Genomic DNA, 17,713 nt, shown 5'->3' with positions numbered 1-17,713 from the left:
AATTGAGAAGAAAAATTTGGAAAAAAACTAAATTTAAGCTTATTTTTTGTAATTTACAATTTATTGCATAAAAACATATTCCATAAACCAAACAAAGTAGAATGTTTTAAGAAGACACCCATAATAATTTTGTCAAAAAAATAAATTTAGAACCAAAACATAACCATAAAATTAGAATAACACCATTATCGAATAGATTAAGGCCAAAACCGTTATAAGGTAAGTTTAGAAAAGATACATGAGCACAACTAATTGTTTTAATAGAACTATTTAAACCAATTTAATTTATTCTGTTGATTTTATTCTGTTTTGATAAAAAATACAATTCCTTGAAGAACATAAAATGCCCAAACTACAACATTCCGTATCTTATTAATACGATACATAATTCACAAATTGAATGAGAAAAATTTTTGCACGTATAGGCTACAAGAAAAGCATATTAAGCAAAACGAAGTTCACAGGAAAGGAATTGTTAGCGTTAAAGTTAGCGTTAGCTCAAAAAGGTTAGAAGCAGTCAGACCTAATAAGTTTAACAACACTTCTACTGTAATTACCTCCAGTACATTCCATTAGGAGTCATCATGGTTTTGTATGGATAAGTTGTGTAAGCGCGGGTAATGGCATGACGCTTGGTGTAGCCATCTTTGTCGGCGTCGCCATTGTCACAGGCGCTACTGGAGCCATACCGTATGAGGGTACGCTCATTTGACCTAAAACAATTTCATCGAAATAAATTAAATTATAGCTTTAAAACAGATTGAACGCAGCCTTACTTCAACTTTCTACGTGTATATATCCTCGCCTGCCATAGGACATAACCAGCAAAACCGTAGCTCGGAGTAGTGCCGACCATTCCGCTTGTGGGATAAGGATTTAGCCCGAAGGGGGGTGCAGTTGATAAAATGCGTACAGTATAGTATAAGCTTAGACCCTTATAGCCGAAATACCGGTTTACACTTGTCATCTAACTCTATGCTGATAACGATTTTAGAAATAACTTAAATTTTCAGTCTTTCCAGCTTGAGTTTCACAAACACAAAAATATCGAACTTACTATTTTGATTCGAACTAATATTCCCTTTGTTCATGTTGAAATGGCTGTTGTTGTAAGTACCCCCATTGATATTATAGGCATCTCCGTCTGTAAGCAAACTAACGCTTGTTAAACGCCGTTCGGATTAACAAGTATTCTTGTAACCTGTTGTAGGTCTTACGCATTTCTATAGCAAACTCTAACAGCAACACATGACAAGTTACCATTTTTGTTAACTGTTGTGCTGATCTGTCCAGAACGAGAGCTGTTTCCATTGAAATTGTTTATGTTGATGTTATACGGTCCTAAACAGAATAGAAATTATAAATATATTGATGTCAAATACTGTTAACATTGTCTAGTAAATGCAAATATGTTCAAAGTAAAAATTTACTATAAAAAGGTCGATTTAACGAACACGTTTCCGTACACATTTTGAACAATGCACTTACCTGACATCTTGACATCTCGTCTTCAGCATCAGGTGGAAGATCATGCAATCAGAGGCGATGCGTTAATCATACGACCTTGATCGTTACCAAACTATTTTCGTTACGTTTTTCTTTCAGATTTTGTTAAAAACTGCGATTCGTCCCCAACGTGTGGGAAAAGTCAAGTTCAAAAAACAACTACGTTTTGCTAAAGAACAGGAATTTAACTTAAAGCGATCCAGTCCTGCAACAGTGCATAGAAATTTTACCTTGTGGCGTATATAAAACTCTGTTCCTCCAAGCAAAAGTTATGGACCGATACAAAATCATAGGCGCGGTTGAAAAAACGAATTAGTCATGTGATCTGAAAATAATGTTGGTTTCAACCACAAATATTTGCCAGAATTTCCATCAGTTATGCCAGAGAATTCCACCATTGATAAAGATCATTACTATTTTTACCATAACTACCTGCAACCATTTATGATACCTGGTTCGAAGAAAAAATAATGTCCCACATTGTAGGCAAAAAGTTACAGAATGGTGACATATCTATAATTCTGTAGGATACGTTTCTTAGATGGCTGCATAGTGTACACTGTACAGTGTACACTTACGATACAGAACAAATGTAACGCGATTTCAAGCTTGTCGTTGCCACTACGCGCATTTGCACTGGTTTGAACATTGAACGTGTCAGGAGGATATCAGCCGACAAGGCAAAATTTGGAACGCACGGACATAGCATGTAAAGTTGGTGGTGCAACCAACATGTTAAGACCTATTGTAGCCTGCTATTCTATAAGCATGCCACATTTTGTAACTTTCAGTTAAGTTATAGCCCAGCTCTATAGGCTATAGTGCACTTTTTAGGTCATCATACACGTCGCAACAAAGCTGTTGCAAACGATTTTTGTGCTAATTAATTGCTTCTCCCGCGCAGTTACTCTTAGCGCTAAATAGCGGCGAAAAAAAACAAAATGATAAAGCAAAAACTAGGATAAAATGGACAATACAAGAAGCAATAGCTAGTGGTTATTTTTACAAAATAATTCTTCAATTGTGTTACTGTTTTTTATATCAAACAATATTCTTTTGATATCCTATTCACGTAATAGATACTGCATATGATAGCAATGAATCAATGATTAAAGTTTAATACAAACTGATTAAATTAAACAACCATTGACTTGTAACACAGAATAGAAAAAGTTTCTTTCTTTTAGCGTTTGGGATTGTTGAGAGCCCATGCCAATGGAGAGTTTACTTAATTAACCAAAACACTCCATGTTTGGTTCACTGACGAGTGGCACTCTATGCCTGTGAAAAGCTTCAAGATTCCTGTATTTCCTGATATCATTTTCCGATAGTAGGACAAGCGCAGAACAATGGATTCTTTGCTATTATTAAAACACTCTAACATGGCCGATAGCGCGGAGTTTTGAAAGGAGATATAGCACTAACAACACGGTTGGACAATGCATGTAAAGGAAGACAGTTTTGATACCTTGACAAGAATGTTTATAACTCTAAATAAACGCCAGTAGTCACGTTTTCAAAACACTGCTTGTGGCACAGTCTTTTTATATTGTTAATATTAAGATTTAAATTTAAACGCTTTAAACCTGATTTAACAGATTTAAGCCTGACAGAAATAAGGTTTAAAGTACGAGACTATAAGTGTTACTCACAAGCAAATAACAACAAATCGGCCAGTTAGTTAATTATTTTCAGAAGAGCTTAATCATACAATACAAGCAGACGAGAGTATGTAAGCAAGGTATTGTAAGGAAACAAGTATTTTCAAAATTGCAAATTTACAAGGTGGCCTCTGTTCTAATCCAACTGCCAAAATAATCCAAACTTTGTAGTAAATTAACTGCTCAACAGATCAACAAATTATTCAGTAATGTGGGTTCGAAAATTTTCAACTTTTGAACTATTATGTCTTGGATACAGCGATTATTCCGGTATTGGTATATTTACGAGTTCCTTTTCCAGGTTTAAGCAGAAAACAGCAGATACCGCCAATAACTGGAGTGTATATGAAGACACAGAATAGCACACAGCAAAATTAAGCATAGGCTATATGTTTGATTGAAGCAAACTTACGTATTTTTACAAATAGCAATAAACAGTTTTTACATCTATAACAAAAACATCTTTAAATTTTTCATGTAGTCTCCTGTACTATTCAGTTAAAAGTTGAACAACTGTTAACAAAAGCGTTAACAAAAGTAAACCTTTCCCTTTGTTTGGTTTGCGCGGTGTTTTAAGAACATAATTGATTTGTTACTAGGTTTGTATTCCATTGTTGGAGTTCGTTTTTAAATTTAACCTATTGAATCCTTAATCCACAAGAATGCACAGTAGCCCTGAGCCAAAGGATGACCGATTAGAAAGTTCTTTACTGGAACATGCCAGGCTAGGACTAAAGAGGATTCATAGCGTATGCCAAGTCAAAGACTCGTCCGATGGCCACTCTACAAGAGTTGAAAGTAGGTTTTAATTAATTTAATTATTGTCTTATATTTCGAACATCTTTCTTTTCAAAAAACACAATAGTATTTAAATATAACCAGTGACGTAGCAAAAGCTGATAGGAAAAGGCTTGGGCGACAAGGTCTAAGAGCCTGCACACAAACAAGAAAATTCATAATCGGAATTACTTTTGCTACACAGTCTACGTACGTGGATTACTAAGCCAGATGCTCACTGCAGCGCTTATAAACAACAAAATATTTTCAATCGTTTCCTGTGCGCCGAGTATGCAGCATTATCACAACATTTTAACGTTCAGCCATACAAAGGAAGCAGACCAGTCCTCGCATGTATTAGTAATAACGTGTTTCACTATCAATATAAGCCAAAATGTTGCAACAGTTTTTGTAAGCAACCGATTTTTGTTAACTTATAGTGGTTATAGTTCAGTTTCTACGAAACAACGAACGGACTATTTAAAGCCATCCAAAACCATAGGTATAGTGCATGATTAGTCACTGTACGGTTTTAAAAGACATCGTTTTGCTGACACATGCAAATGCAAACAGTGAAACGAGAACTAGGTATTGAAGAAAACTGATCTGAACAAAAGCCTTGAAGTAAAAGTTAGTTATAAGTTAGCAGCAGCATAATAACCAAGAGATGTAGCAGCGAAGTCCACTTTGGATTTATTCTTTGGAGAGAGAAAAAGATAGAATGTTGTTTGTTCGCCCTATACAGTAGCTCAATTAATAAATACAAACCTGGCGGTCATTCAAACCTGCCGCCCTCGGGGTCCATGCTACTTGGCCATCCTTATTTTTTAATAACTTATACACAGTGTTTTTGACAGGTGTTATTGTGGACCGAAACGGTCTCTAAAATTTCTCCCACGGTCTCTCAAAATTTATTTGGAACTACAGCAAAAACTAGCAGTTAATCGTTAATTGTCGCGGTCTCCTAAAATTTCTCAGCGGTCGCCAAAGCCAAACCTTATAAAAGCAATGCTTATACAGTACATGTCAGTGCTGTAACCAAGTCATTTTTTAGGACTCGAGTCAAGTTAAGTCATTTTGGAAGTTGACTTAAGTCAAGTCGAGTCAAATTACTAATTGGATCAAGTCAAGTCAAGCTAAAATATAATGCAAATCAAATCAAGTCATGTCATTGGCCATACCTTTAACCGATCGTTCGTAACGAAATTAAATGTCTGCAATTCAGTTGGTCAATAAATTAATAACCAAGATTTAACGAATCAAGTCATTGACTGGAGTCATTACAACACTGGTACATGTTAGCGCAAATTAATTAACCACTGTTCGAGCGATTAAGCTTTGATTGTGAACAATTACTTTACCCTTGCAAAAGATTAACCTTGTTAAACCCTTTCCTGCAATTGATGAAGCAAAACGTGACAAAACTGTGTGTAGTGGAAAAGAATTTTTATAGGCTGTTAAAGGTGAAAATACAAAAAATGTTGACTTCTGTCATAACAAGAGGAGTTAGATTTGAAGTTAATGTGGTTTGTGTTCAACAAATAGTTCAATGGGGGAGATGGAAATTCATTGACAGTTTGTTTTAAAGTAAATATTTGCTCAAAAGTATTGCCACACGCAGAAGGTGTTTAGCCGCAAAGACATATTTAGTAAACTTAAAGTTACAAAACAGAGGCTAAACGGCGGATTTTGGATACGTGACATTCCCTTGCGGGACGCTCTCTACATGTTTCATATTCGCTTCAATTATGTAGAGAATTTTGAACAAGAAGAAATACTTGATCATCTACGCTGAATGGTAAATTTAATAAATAATTCGAGTCCTTCAATTTAAACTCGACTCCATCACTAGTTCGACTTCATAAACATGTGATAATTAAGAGCGACAGGGTGAAGCGCCATATTAGGCCAATATTTGGTGGGGTGTATACAGTATGTGTATTATAAAAAATAAATATTGATTTTTGCTGTCCTGTATTGCGATTTCAAAAATTTGCCAACCCTACTCATATGTGCTATTCCATATCAAGAAAATGACGTCACAAAAACAACGCCTAAGAAGAAAAAGGAAGTGAAACCGGAAATTAAAGAAGACAAAGCCGCCGAGAAAAAAGTTGTTTACTTAAGCATGAAGAAACCGGTTGAAAAGTCGATCTACTATCAACACAGCAAGCAGGGAATGAAATATTGGTTTGAAGAACAAAAATCTAAAACTTGTAAGTCGTAATATCTGAGCCTCGTATCGTGTGCCTGCAAGGGACTAATTATTACGCAAATAACTGGATGACTTGATAATAACAACTGGTTTAAGTGCGGATGGTACTTTATCGTTCGTATTTTTTATACGTCAATGCTAAAAGGTTTAACTCGTTGCAGATAACGCTAAGATTCCGATGGGAAGAAAAGGAACGCTTTTGGGATTGGTTGATGCACCTCTAAAGTAAACCAATGAGAGAGTCCAAAAATTCACAGACAGAAACTCTCACACTTCCAAAAATGGACAAATATGCATATCCTCATTTCTAACCTTGCACTTCCTGTCTGATAAATGCATGTAGATGTTCGTTACATATAGCGCTGTTATCTAGAAAACGATGTAGTTGTGTTGTGTAAAAAATATACTGTACTTGCACGTGACCATGTAAATACACTGAGATCAGCACTGCGGCAGAGTCAAAAATTAGTTCATTCTATTAGCATGTAATACAGGGTTAAAAATTACGAATTTGAGACGGAATAATTACAAGAACAGCACGAAATGCGGAGAAAAACTGAAAAACAATTCGAAATTGGCAATGAGTAGTATCATTCTCTGTAAAACTGAAATACACAAAGACGATATACAGTCCAACTGCACATGTACCGTAATATGCACCGTTCAAAACTACACAGGAAAAAAATTACGTACAATACAAATTTCAGGCAGAGCATTTAACATGTTGACGTTACCACTACAGGGGAATACCCACTTTCGGTACCGCAGAGATGACCAGCAAATGTAAACACGTAATTAACGAATTATGAAGTAGCATGTAAATGTGATGACATGACTAATTCGCCTTTCCGTCGTATTAGGACATCATCGAATCGAAACAGGAAAGCTAAGAAGCATTGCTTCAAAAATTACAAAGAAAAAGACAATGCGTGATAAATGCACTAACTACTGTCATGCAAATGAATTTGTGCGCTGATCTGCAAATCACAAGCTGTGAGAGACATATGCAAATAGAGTTACGTCATAAAGAAAAAAACAAAATTATCAGGAGTCCGCAATACTTGAATACTCGAGAAATACAAAAACTGCAACGCACCAAGCTATCAATTCGAGATTTATGAAAGATTTAGAAGTGTTGAATGTGGAAATTAAGCAATTGTTGCCAATTAAACGATTAATATTGACGAATGAAATTAACGAAAAGAAAACAACCTCAAAACGTGAGAAATAATCTGTCTTACCTAAGATCACACACTCGGAATGAAAAATGCGGTTAACTTGTTGTTTAACTTAGCTGAATTAAGCAAACATTTAATTTGACCAAACAGAGTAGAACAACAAAAGAAAAAACAGTCAACTTGAGGCGTATGTACAAAGATTTGAACTTATTCTTAAAGGCTACTTCAGCAGTCGACGTAGGTCACAATTCCACATCGTTATGAAATAAAAATATCAAGTATAACAATTAATAGTCACCAAGGAAGCAAAAATTTGCCGCATTCTATTTTGTATTCTGATGTCAAGTAAAAATTTCCGTTAAACACCAGCACATCTTTCAAATTTGAAGCAACTGCACCAAGGATCTTTAAGTATGTGGGAGTTTTGAAGACTACCTAAGGCAAGCCATAACAGCTTCATTTGCCAATAAAAACAATCTGCTGTAGCACGTGAAACGACGTGAAGGCGGTTGTAGGCGACTTGGACTATTCTGTGATGTACAAATTACTGGCGCACATAGTAACACAGCACAAAATTTCTTGCACCTAGCAGCACCAATCCTGGGACCTTTCGAGAAGATAATCACAACACAAATCGAGTGTGATTCGTAGAAAGATCAATTAAAAACCAAAAAAACAAACAAAAGAAATAACGTTACAAAGAACATGATGTTGTGAGTTGTCTTTGTTAAGGCAGACAAGGAAATTGAGGAAAATTAACTTCGATTTCGGCATGTGTATTAAACCATCTCTCCTTCAACTTACAAGTTGTCAATTTTCTCCCAGCATTGTTTTTAGTGTAATTATCATGATTCATGACTGCTGGCAATGTCCTTTACAATGGCTCAATTATTAAGTAATGAAGCACACAGGAGTAAGCTTATGCGCATTAAATCGGCGAGAATGCTGATTCGATCAATTTCTTTCGTTAAAATGTTGTAAAATTTTACATTTTTACTTGGAATGCTGTGTTTTTGTTCCAGTTAAAAGGATCATTGTTGTTGCCATGAACAACGGATTTGGGGTGTGTTGTGGATGGGACAGTTCCAGTTTGCTGTTGTACGGTGTTCAACCACTTTTCAGCTTCTGAAGGTTTTCGAGTAAGCGGCCGATTGACGTTATTGAAAAAGCTGCCATCGAAAGTCGGTTGTTGCTGCCTCCTAGTGTCCGCCGCCCATGGGTTAGTGTCATGCACGGGTGAGCCCGAATTAGCGAGAGAATTCGAATTAAAACCAAGACTTTGTGTCGTGTTGTTCAACTGGAGAGAGGTCGGTTTCAGGATCTCATCGAAACCATTAACTGAAAGTGGTTTTTGTTAAAAAACTGTTATAAAAATAATGCAATAGCCAAAAAGACAACTAATATCACCAATACTTCCCCTAAAAGTGACATTGGCATATTGTAACAAATTGCCTTTTTTAACGTTGATGAATTACTCTACCTGGCTTGGGTGTGAGTGGAGAACCTAATTTTGGCATGGGTGCTTTAGCAAATGGGTCATCGTTGTTATTACTCGGAAACGTGTTCGTGATTTGCGAGCACAAGTTGCTGATGTCATTTGACTCTTCCACTTCAGGAACTTAAGATAAAAACTTTTAATGAAATTGTCTGTGGTACAAGCACAAAATTCTAAGGTCTTTTACATATGTACATCAGTAGCATGCATGCACTGGTTGTAGGTCGATTTAAAATGTTATTGTAGTTTACGTACCAGGGTTCATAACATTTCTGTTTTGCCTGTCCACCGTTGATGGGAGTTTGTTGATTTGCAAGGAGTAGTTTCTTTTAAAAGGTGAGTTCGAGGCATCTCCTTTCTTTGTCGCAATAGACCTTTGCAAAAATAACAATACACTTACTTACAATCTAGTTATACTTCACTGGACAATTGATGTATGAAACATGAATTTTTACAGAATTATATATAAAACGGATAAGACCAAAACGTTCAACAACCAGCTGCATATGGCGGTTGATGAAACGGAAAATTAAACAATGGAAAATATGCTTGTAAAAATTACTGGTACAACCGCTTAATTTGCTGTGTTGTAAAAACATACAACTACTGAAATACAGAATTAAAAACGACCTCATAGAAGCTTGTCTTAGTAAGTGAAGAGGGGCGTGTGGTCTTGGAACAGCACTAGAATTGTGTACCTCCACCTGTACTTGCGCTGGGTCCACTGCTGTTATGTAAGAAGATATTACTTCAGGAAAAGTGTTTGCTTAGCAATGAATCAGTTTGTTGCTATCACAGATAGTGATTGTTAGGTGACTGTGATTAATTACACAAACAAGTGACTAATCATTGTTTATGGAAGGACACACTGCATGGTCTGAGTCTGGTGGGTTTATGGAAACACAATATAACAGGATATCTTCACACTGCAATTAGCATCTGTGGCATTTAAAATGATATCTCATAAAATCATAGTGTTGGTCAATTAGAGGGCACTGGGGTGGGATTGATTTTTTATACCTGACTTCTCTTGATTTGCCTTCTCTTGTTGTTCAGTTAATGTCTGAACGCGAAAGGACCCTTCTCTTGTGAAGGTTGTTCGATTTCGATCGTACGTCACAGTAACACCCGTCTCTTTCTCTCGCTTCTGTTTCTTCTCGAGACACGCAGCAAATGCACACCCAACCGCATGACTAAGCCTCTCACCCTAAAGTTTAAACCAATATGGAACAACAGCTAATATAAAATTAATTTAGCAATGCATTTAATAGTGCTTTGGTAGTTTAAAGACAGGTTTTACTCACGGATTCCTTCATAGCAAAGAAAGAGTGACACAACCAACGTCTTGTCGTGCCGTCACGACAAATATATGAAAACGCACGATCATAGTTCCTATCAGGAGCACAAAACGAAACTTTTTCAATGGTTTGATCAAGCAGCAATGCTTTGGTTGAGTCTTCAACTACTCGCAAAGCATCAGGTGACACATAAAGGACGGCTTTTATTTTCTTTTTCCTTCCCTAAACATACATGACAGAGTAAATGTAGAGAAATACTCTTTCCTGTTTCATTAACATTAACTCTCTATTTGACATTATGTTGCACAATGATTTTTAATTCAATCCATCACTTGCTCAATATCAAATTGGTCAGTAATATCTTAAATTTATCATGAAGTGCAGGAATTAATTATAACTTTCTACTAAGTTGCAGCATGCAGTACTTTGGACTATGGTAGTTTATGTTTCATACATAAAGAGAATACGTTATTGCATAAATTTACGAGAGTATTTCACAATACTTGAAAGATTGTGGAATACTAGTGTTATCAAATGAAATGTGGGCAATACCAGTAGGTAACTGTAGTTGCAGGTTTCATTATATGGCAACATGCAAACCTCACCACATTAATGAAATGTTATGTCGTGCATTCTGACCCTTTTCAGTGATTGAACTGAAATTTTGTTTTAAAGATATTCATGGCTGTTGCAGAAGTTAAGAGACAACACAAAGAAAGTCATGGGAAAAAAGTTGGATATAAGTAATATATGCTCTCTTAAAGTGAGGGGCAAGTACTTCAACAAATTCGCTTCAAATCCCAGAAGAATTGTCAGTAAGTGCACTGGAGAAAGAATTTTTCAATATTTAGTGGTTTAGCAATTATCGCCAAAATGTATTACAAATCTGCAGCTATGACATCATAATGTAAAGTCAACGTGCTTGATGGTTGGCGTTTGAATCATATATGATAGTTGTGGTAGGCCAGCTAAGGCATTTTGGATGGAATATGACCTCGTAGGAAAGCAGTTAGTCACAAGTGGTGTTTATTTTCAGCATAGAAATGTCCAAAATGACAGTTTCCTACAGGTACTAATAAAGCAGTCATGTTTTAAGGCTGGTACCAATACTGGTACTGGACTAGGTTTGGCCAACAGCTCAGAAACTTAGCATCTACCTTGACTAGTAAAAATACATCAACTATAGGTCAAGTTAGACTTAACTAATGCAAAATAGCCCTGTTATGCACCTAAGTAAGTACAGGCTGTATGAATATATTTCTTGTCACCAACACGAAATATCCTTTTCGTATTTGATCCCAACACCGACATCATGCACATAGATTTCAAATTGTGATGACACAATTGCCAACACTTTCGTCATAATTAGTAACCAGTTTGCATTTTTGCGACATATTTTTGACATTAATTGCTCAATCACTGAATGTAATGAAAAAATCCTTGGTCCAGTATGCTTGCTGACAACCCTTCTTCAGCTTAAGGTCAACCTTTTTAAGCACCCGCCCCTTACTTTAAAACTAATGTGTATAGTACAGGTCATTATTAAGCTATAATAAAACGAATATGCATATAACAAAAGTAATTGAAAAAAAAAGAAATATATATATATTACTTATATTATTACTACCAAATTATCAATGAAGCAGGCTATGTACGTTTATAAATGTGGTGAAGGTATAAATATCGTCACTATATAATAAATATAAATATATAATAAATATAAATATCGTCACTAGTCATTAGCAGTAAACAATATATGCATGTTAAGTGTTATATTATATTCACAAAACAAATCAGACACATGATGATATGAAATAAATATTGCTAATTGGTAAACCTAACACAACGATCTACTGAAATGATATGAACGAAACATTCATATAAAACAAAAATCCAAATTAATTCAAAAAAATTAATATCACTGAGCAAATAGATGTTTCTATATAGAAATCATCTTCATCGAACTTCAGTTAATTTGTAAGGATGGATGACACGGGTTTCAAATTAAGTGCGGTTTCCAGAACAGCATTAATTAATTATTACCCAGTATAACGTTCAACTAGCTTACGTCATTCCAGCAGCAACAAGCAAAACTTTAGCTTAGTTTAAACTAATTTAGTAACCTGTACTTCGTATATATTCAATATTCATATTTACATAATATATTATAATTTGCATACGTAATGAATTAATGACACATATAGTCAAGTGGGGCAAAAAAATGCAAAATTGACAAACTTTTGATTTTCTCGCTAAAAAATGGGCCAAAAAGTCAAGTTTTACCCTCTATTGATCAATATTAATATTCCATTGATGTATCCAAAAAATTGGAGCATTATGTTTATTCTTTTTATTTTTATCGAATATTTTGTGTTGCTTTTTTTTCCCCAGTGTTTGGGGCAATAAAAACCATGCTCGGGGTAAAAAAAAACAATCAATTTCGACAGCAAATTTTGTTTATCAAAAGCAACACAAAGCAGAAGAAATAGCAATATATACAAATGAGGATGAAACTGTAACATCTTGTTCAAACAAACAAAAAAGTTTATGCATTATGAAGTCCATATTTGCTTAGGAACACAAATTTTTCTTTCACTTCCTCTTCTTCGGCGAAACCAAAATATGATTTTGCACGTCCGACAGAAGTTAACACTGCGATTGAAGGACCCCAAAAACAATTTTCAATAGTGACTATATCTATGTCTTCCTTTGTTTGCCAGTCCCAATACACTGCATCTTCTGAAGTTGATTTCTTGTCCCAAAACTTAAATTCAGCTTGCTCAATTTTTCCATCAACCTCGTCTCTGAAGACCTTCAGAAGTTTTCCCCAATAATATGTTTTTGGCTTCTCCCAAAACACTGCAAAGTACTTTCCAACTTGCTTTTTGTTTATTTCCAATTTAATTGTTCTCTTTTCTTTCTTCTGTTCGTTTACACTTTCTTCAGTTACATCTCTTCTCTCTTCCTCTACATCTTCCATTCTAACAACTGTGTCTTCTCTTGTTTTGTCATTCATTTCTTCAGATTCATCGTCAGACTCTTCTACCATCTCATCCTCTGTATCTACTCTCCTCATGTCTTCATCCATTTGTCTTTGAATTTCCCGCTCCATCCTTCTTTCTATTTCTTCCCCCTCCTCCAAGTCCAGTGAATTTATTTCTTCATCTTCGTCTGCGTTCCTTTTCCTTCTCCCAGCTTTTCTCTTTTTTGCAATTGTTCCATTTGCTTCAAAGTTTTCAACTTGCTCGTTAAATTCTTCATTTGTTAAAATACTTCCATTCATCTTCACTCTTTTTTCTTTTTTTCTTCTTGTCATTTGTTTGTCGTCCCCTTGATTTTAACACACTTTCTATCGAAACCGATTCATCTTTTGACACAAGCCGTATTTCATACTTCATCCCTTCGGGAGCGTGAAGTTGCAACTCATTGATGATGTCCTTTGTTGTTCTGATCCGTGATTGTACTGTGGTGCTCGTCGACGGTGTGGAAACAGCTTAAATGTTGCGGATTGATGAGGTGGATGGCATTTCTTCCACATTACTTGACCATTCAGTTTCCTGTGGACTGGTCTTTTCCAAAATTGGATTGCCTTCTTCATCTTTTGGAGAAACACAATGCTACCAGGACTGGTTAAACTACTACTGAACAGAGACTTCTGAAACTGGTAAATGCTTACAAGAAGGTTAAGCTTTTGAATAGCTATTTGGCAGGAGTTCAACAAAGTGGAATGGTACATAAATCAATTAACTACAAAGAACAACACAAAATGATTGGAGAGTAAAACTTAACGCTTAACTTCACTCGCTTAACTTAATTTCAAATGAATCATCAGTACATTAGGATTAATGTATTTACTAGAGATCAGGAAACTGAGACAATGCAAGTAAAGCATTAAAGTGCTAGTTTAATTCCTTATAGCAACCAAAATCGTTCTAAAATGAAAGTTATTAAAGATGGGGTAAAAAAAAACAAGCACTGGGAAAATAAAAACAACTGTCTTTTTTTGCCCCAACACATTGTGTAGTTTTGGGGTAAAAAAAGACAACATAGAATAGAATGAAAGGTTAACAGCAATCAAAATTGAAGTACTGGAGTACAATCATACTAAAATATCATGTAGATACACATAAAAAGATTGTGATTTTTAACCATCGTTTTCGATCCACAAAAAGTTTAGTAAAGAGCAAAAAAAGTTTTTTTGGACCGTTTTTGGGTCAATTTAGTTTTTTGCATAGTTCCTGAAGAGTACTTACCTCTAGACCTGTATTGTATGTTAAAAAACTATGCAAATAAATGATGTTTCTAACCATGCAAAGCTTTTTCAAAAAAATCATTCTTAGGGGGAGTTGGGGGGGCTGTCCTTTTTTACCCCAAGTACCCCTATGTTTTTTTTTGCCCCAACTGACTATATGTAAGTAAGTTAGAGAAATGGTGTTAATGAGATAAGTAGTACACATGCAAAACATGCACAATGTTTACCCTTCCAAAGAATTGTGGGACACGATTCTTTCTCAAGTCCTGACAACAAGAAACATTCTAAGCAAATATGACACAGGAGAAATTAATTTAAGCTTTCCAGAATCTGAAAATTAACACTGAATTTCCTTCGGAAGTTTTAATTTTATATAAAGAATTCACTTCACAAAATTGTGACAAGTCAAGTCAAGCAATTGTGCTATTAACATCATGACATAAGTGGCCTACCAAACAGCTTTAACAATGATTTACCATGAAAACATCACTGAGATAGCATTACAATCTAAATTGTAATTATGGAAGATCAAAGTAAGCTTAGCAGCTTGTATTTTAAACCAACTTAAATGACAATTAACTGCAGGGTAATAAATGCATTGCAGGCTTTTCAATGTAATTAGTTGCTTCAGTACTTTCCAAATGAATTGTGCTATTTGTGTATTTAAAGTCAAACACCCAGTATCAGCCACAACATCATTGTGGAAACTTCTAATGAATGAAAATCAATTCAATCCATATACATTGTTACTGTATATAAGTGATTCAGTAAAAACAAGACCTTTTGCCATGGGCTTTCCATCAACCACAATGCCACACTCCACAGCATAGTCAAATACTTTACGCAGACTTCCAAGATAATTTGCATTAGGCTAAGATTTATTATAAATGAGCCAATTAAATCAGCAATCATATTCACACGCAGCTAGAGTGCACTGCTTTCACTGCATACAAATTGTACATCCAGTAACCGTTTTTGCTCATGCTATAGATCAAAACGTTCCAAGCAACCAAAATCGTTAAACGACCCATGTATCGTATTACATCGTGATATGCTTTAGTACAACGTGTAGGTTGCCTTTTTATTTCTCTATACATCATACTCCTAGTTGGTTGATAAATATACGTATATCCAAGCAAAAATAGTAAAATTCAAGGACATGACACAATACAATTTAAGAAAGTGTAGGACTTGTATCTTGGACATAACAACAAGTATAAATATATATACACTGAAAACCCTATATATACTATACATATAGACTTGATATGCATTTACAAACAGGATAATGTCACACATACAATAACAACATGCAAGCATTACAGAACTTGCTGTGGATGTGCATAATAGGCATAAATGTACACTTAAATTTCCTGGAGGTTGAATGTCTAATGAGCTCCATTACAAAGCAAGTGATACGTAAGATTGTACTACATCAGCAAAATCACCTACTTACCGCTTTGAGTTGCTTGACAGCCTGTTCACAAACATGCATTCCACGAGATTCTTGTACCTCAACACTCCCAAGATACTAAAAACAACATATGTAAAATTATAGGTGATGTTCTATCATCGTTTGTCTGAGAAACTGTTCGGGATAATGGTGGATATGGTATCCACTGCATAAGGTCAAAAATGGATATATACTAACAAGCTTACTACAATGAAATTATGTCAGAATCAGAAACAAATTTGTCAAAGGCTATTTATACACTGTAGTTGAAGAAGTTTTGATAATTGCTGGTTTACTTTAAAATAATCTAAACAAAGAAAACAAAACAAGCGAGAATTCAACCTTGACATGAAAGCTGCATTTGGAATTCTTGACGGTATCCTCATCTTGCTGCCATTGGTGGGGCCGACTACTTTCTGGTTGCCGATGACCTTTTTTGCGACGAAAACTTTGCCTTAAGGTTCGAAGCATAATAATTGAAATAAAACAAAACCTAACACCAGCCTGTTAAAATTGTAATAGAAAAGTCTTTAATATTATTTTAAAAGTAATAATATTTTACATATTTTTTATACATTCTAGTACAAGACTCCAAAGAATAAAACTGAAAAATATTCATCCATGATCAGAATTACATAAATAGTTCACCGTTTCACCTGAATGTATATATATACATTACATAAGGTAGAACTAAATAATAATATAGTTTTGAAATTAACAGTGTTGAATACTGAAGCGTTATACAGTATTGTTCAACAACAGACAGCTTTTTTTAAATAAGATTTCACAATCACAATCCCCAGTTTCCGTATCCAGCCAAACACGACATTTCATTTAAACAGGCCTGTCAGTCTTCTAGTTTGACTCTCCTATTAGGGCCTTGCATGTTCGTATTAGAACACAACTTGAATGTATCTAATGTATCTTTTTCAACTCCAATACTTAATCTCTTTGAAGAGCTTGTCCACCTCAGCTTCACAGGCAGCTGAAATGGTGAGAGGCACGATACAGAAAAGTTATCAAAATTAAACCGTTTTTTATTGTTCTGTGTCTCGCGACATGAAAATGTGCACATCAAAACTTTGTTATCGATTACAATCCAGATTGGAAAGTTTGCTGCATGTGCGTATAATGGTTATTGTTTCATCTTGTTGCACGAGGGATCTCTTACCCAAAAAAAGAAAACTTTTCAATCTGGATTACAATAGAAATGTAACAAACTTTCCACAAGTGGAACTGTATGTCACAATGTCAATTGAGATATAAGCAAAACTTTGAGTTACAAAAAAAGACATGAAATACTGACGGTCCTATTATATCGATAGCCTATAAGCCATATCGGAAAGTCAAGATGTGGTCAACTTAAAATTATTAGGTTTGTATGAATCCGAATATTTTGTTTTATTATTGATGAATCTATTCATATCCATTGGCAGTGGATCAAATCTTCACATCAATTAAACACGCGATTAACATCAATATACTCTTCTCATATTCCTTGTCTTTGCGACGTTGTTTTAATAACTTAATCGATCTAGTTAATTCTTATAAGCAGTACTGTATAAGACAACTTGCAATCATTTCAGTTTCTCAAGCACCTTTCATTTTATTTTTCTTCTTCGTCTGTGAGCGTCGCCAGCTCCGTTTGTTATAATCAACGTAACAGCTTTATCTCTGATAGAAAGCCTGTTTATCTACCAGTAACTTGGTTAACAGTAGTACGATACTAAACATTTGTCTGAAGAAATTTTCCATTACATCTACAGTAACAGTACGTACTTAGTCAAATAATAGTTTCAAGTAATAAATAATTGCAAGTATTGCAAAAGACCAGATGTAACGTTCCGTAATCACTAACAAAATTGTGTTAAACACTCC

General features: G+C 35.0%; 3 protein-coding genes and 1 long non-coding RNA gene across 6 annotated transcripts in view; 2 read left to right on the top strand and 2 right to left on the bottom strand.

The window, feature by feature from the left end:
- Window positions 1-488: 488 nt before the first annotated feature.
- On the bottom strand, window positions 489-910 carry LOC143463494 (uncharacterized). Its single transcript, XR_013118318.1, has 2 exons — window positions 777-910; window positions 489-713 (listed from the first exon to the last, which is right to left on the bottom strand). It is a non-coding gene; the product is annotated as an uncharacterized LOC143463494 (long non-coding RNA).
- A 189-nt stretch (window positions 911-1,099) lies between these two features.
- The window catches only part of LOC143462976 (septin-7-like), a 131,832-nt gene continuing 115,218 nt past the window's right edge, over window positions 1,100-17,713 (top strand). For both annotated transcript variants that reach the window (XM_076961312.1, XM_076961310.1), the window contains exon 1: window positions 1,100-1,103. The gene's annotated coding sequence lies outside the window, so the exon portion shown is untranslated. The remainder of the gene's footprint in view (window positions 1,104-17,713) is intronic.
- LOC143461650 (uncharacterized) lies at window positions 3,677-6,609 on the top strand. The gene is made up of 3 exons (XM_076959451.1): window positions 3,677-3,965; window positions 5,975-6,160; window positions 6,321-6,609. The coding sequence occupies exons 1-3, from the start codon at window positions 3,830-3,832 to the stop codon at window positions 6,386-6,388; spliced, it is 390 nt and encodes a 129-aa protein (XP_076815566.1). The 5' UTR covers window positions 3,677-3,829; the 3' UTR covers window positions 6,389-6,609.
- LOC143461649 (protein numb homolog) lies at window positions 6,618-16,335 on the bottom strand. 2 transcript variants are annotated; one of them, XM_076959449.1, is made up of 9 exons: window positions 16,178-16,335; window positions 15,839-15,913; window positions 14,610-14,648; window positions 10,137-10,352; window positions 9,853-10,039; window positions 9,463-9,559; window positions 9,088-9,206; window positions 8,818-8,955; window positions 6,618-8,675 (listed from the first exon to the last, which is right to left on the bottom strand). In XM_076959449.1, the coding sequence occupies exons 1-9, from the start codon at window positions 16,304-16,306 to the stop codon at window positions 8,323-8,325; spliced, it is 1,353 nt and encodes a 450-aa protein (XP_076815564.1). In that variant the 5' UTR covers window positions 16,307-16,335; the 3' UTR covers window positions 6,618-8,322. The 2 variants fall into 2 exon arrangements, with proteins under 2 accessions (XP_076815564.1, XP_076815565.1); XM_076959450.1 differs by lacking the exon at window positions 14,610-14,648.

The sequence above is a fragment of the Clavelina lepadiformis genome, chromosome 6, assembly GCF_947623445.1.
Source record: "Clavelina lepadiformis chromosome 6, kaClaLepa1.1, whole genome shotgun sequence".
Lineage (NCBI taxonomy): Eukaryota > Metazoa > Chordata > Ascidiacea > Aplousobranchia > Clavelinidae > Clavelina > Clavelina lepadiformis.
Note: the sequence above shows the minus strand (reverse complement) of the source record. Positions and strands in the feature narration are given on the sequence as shown.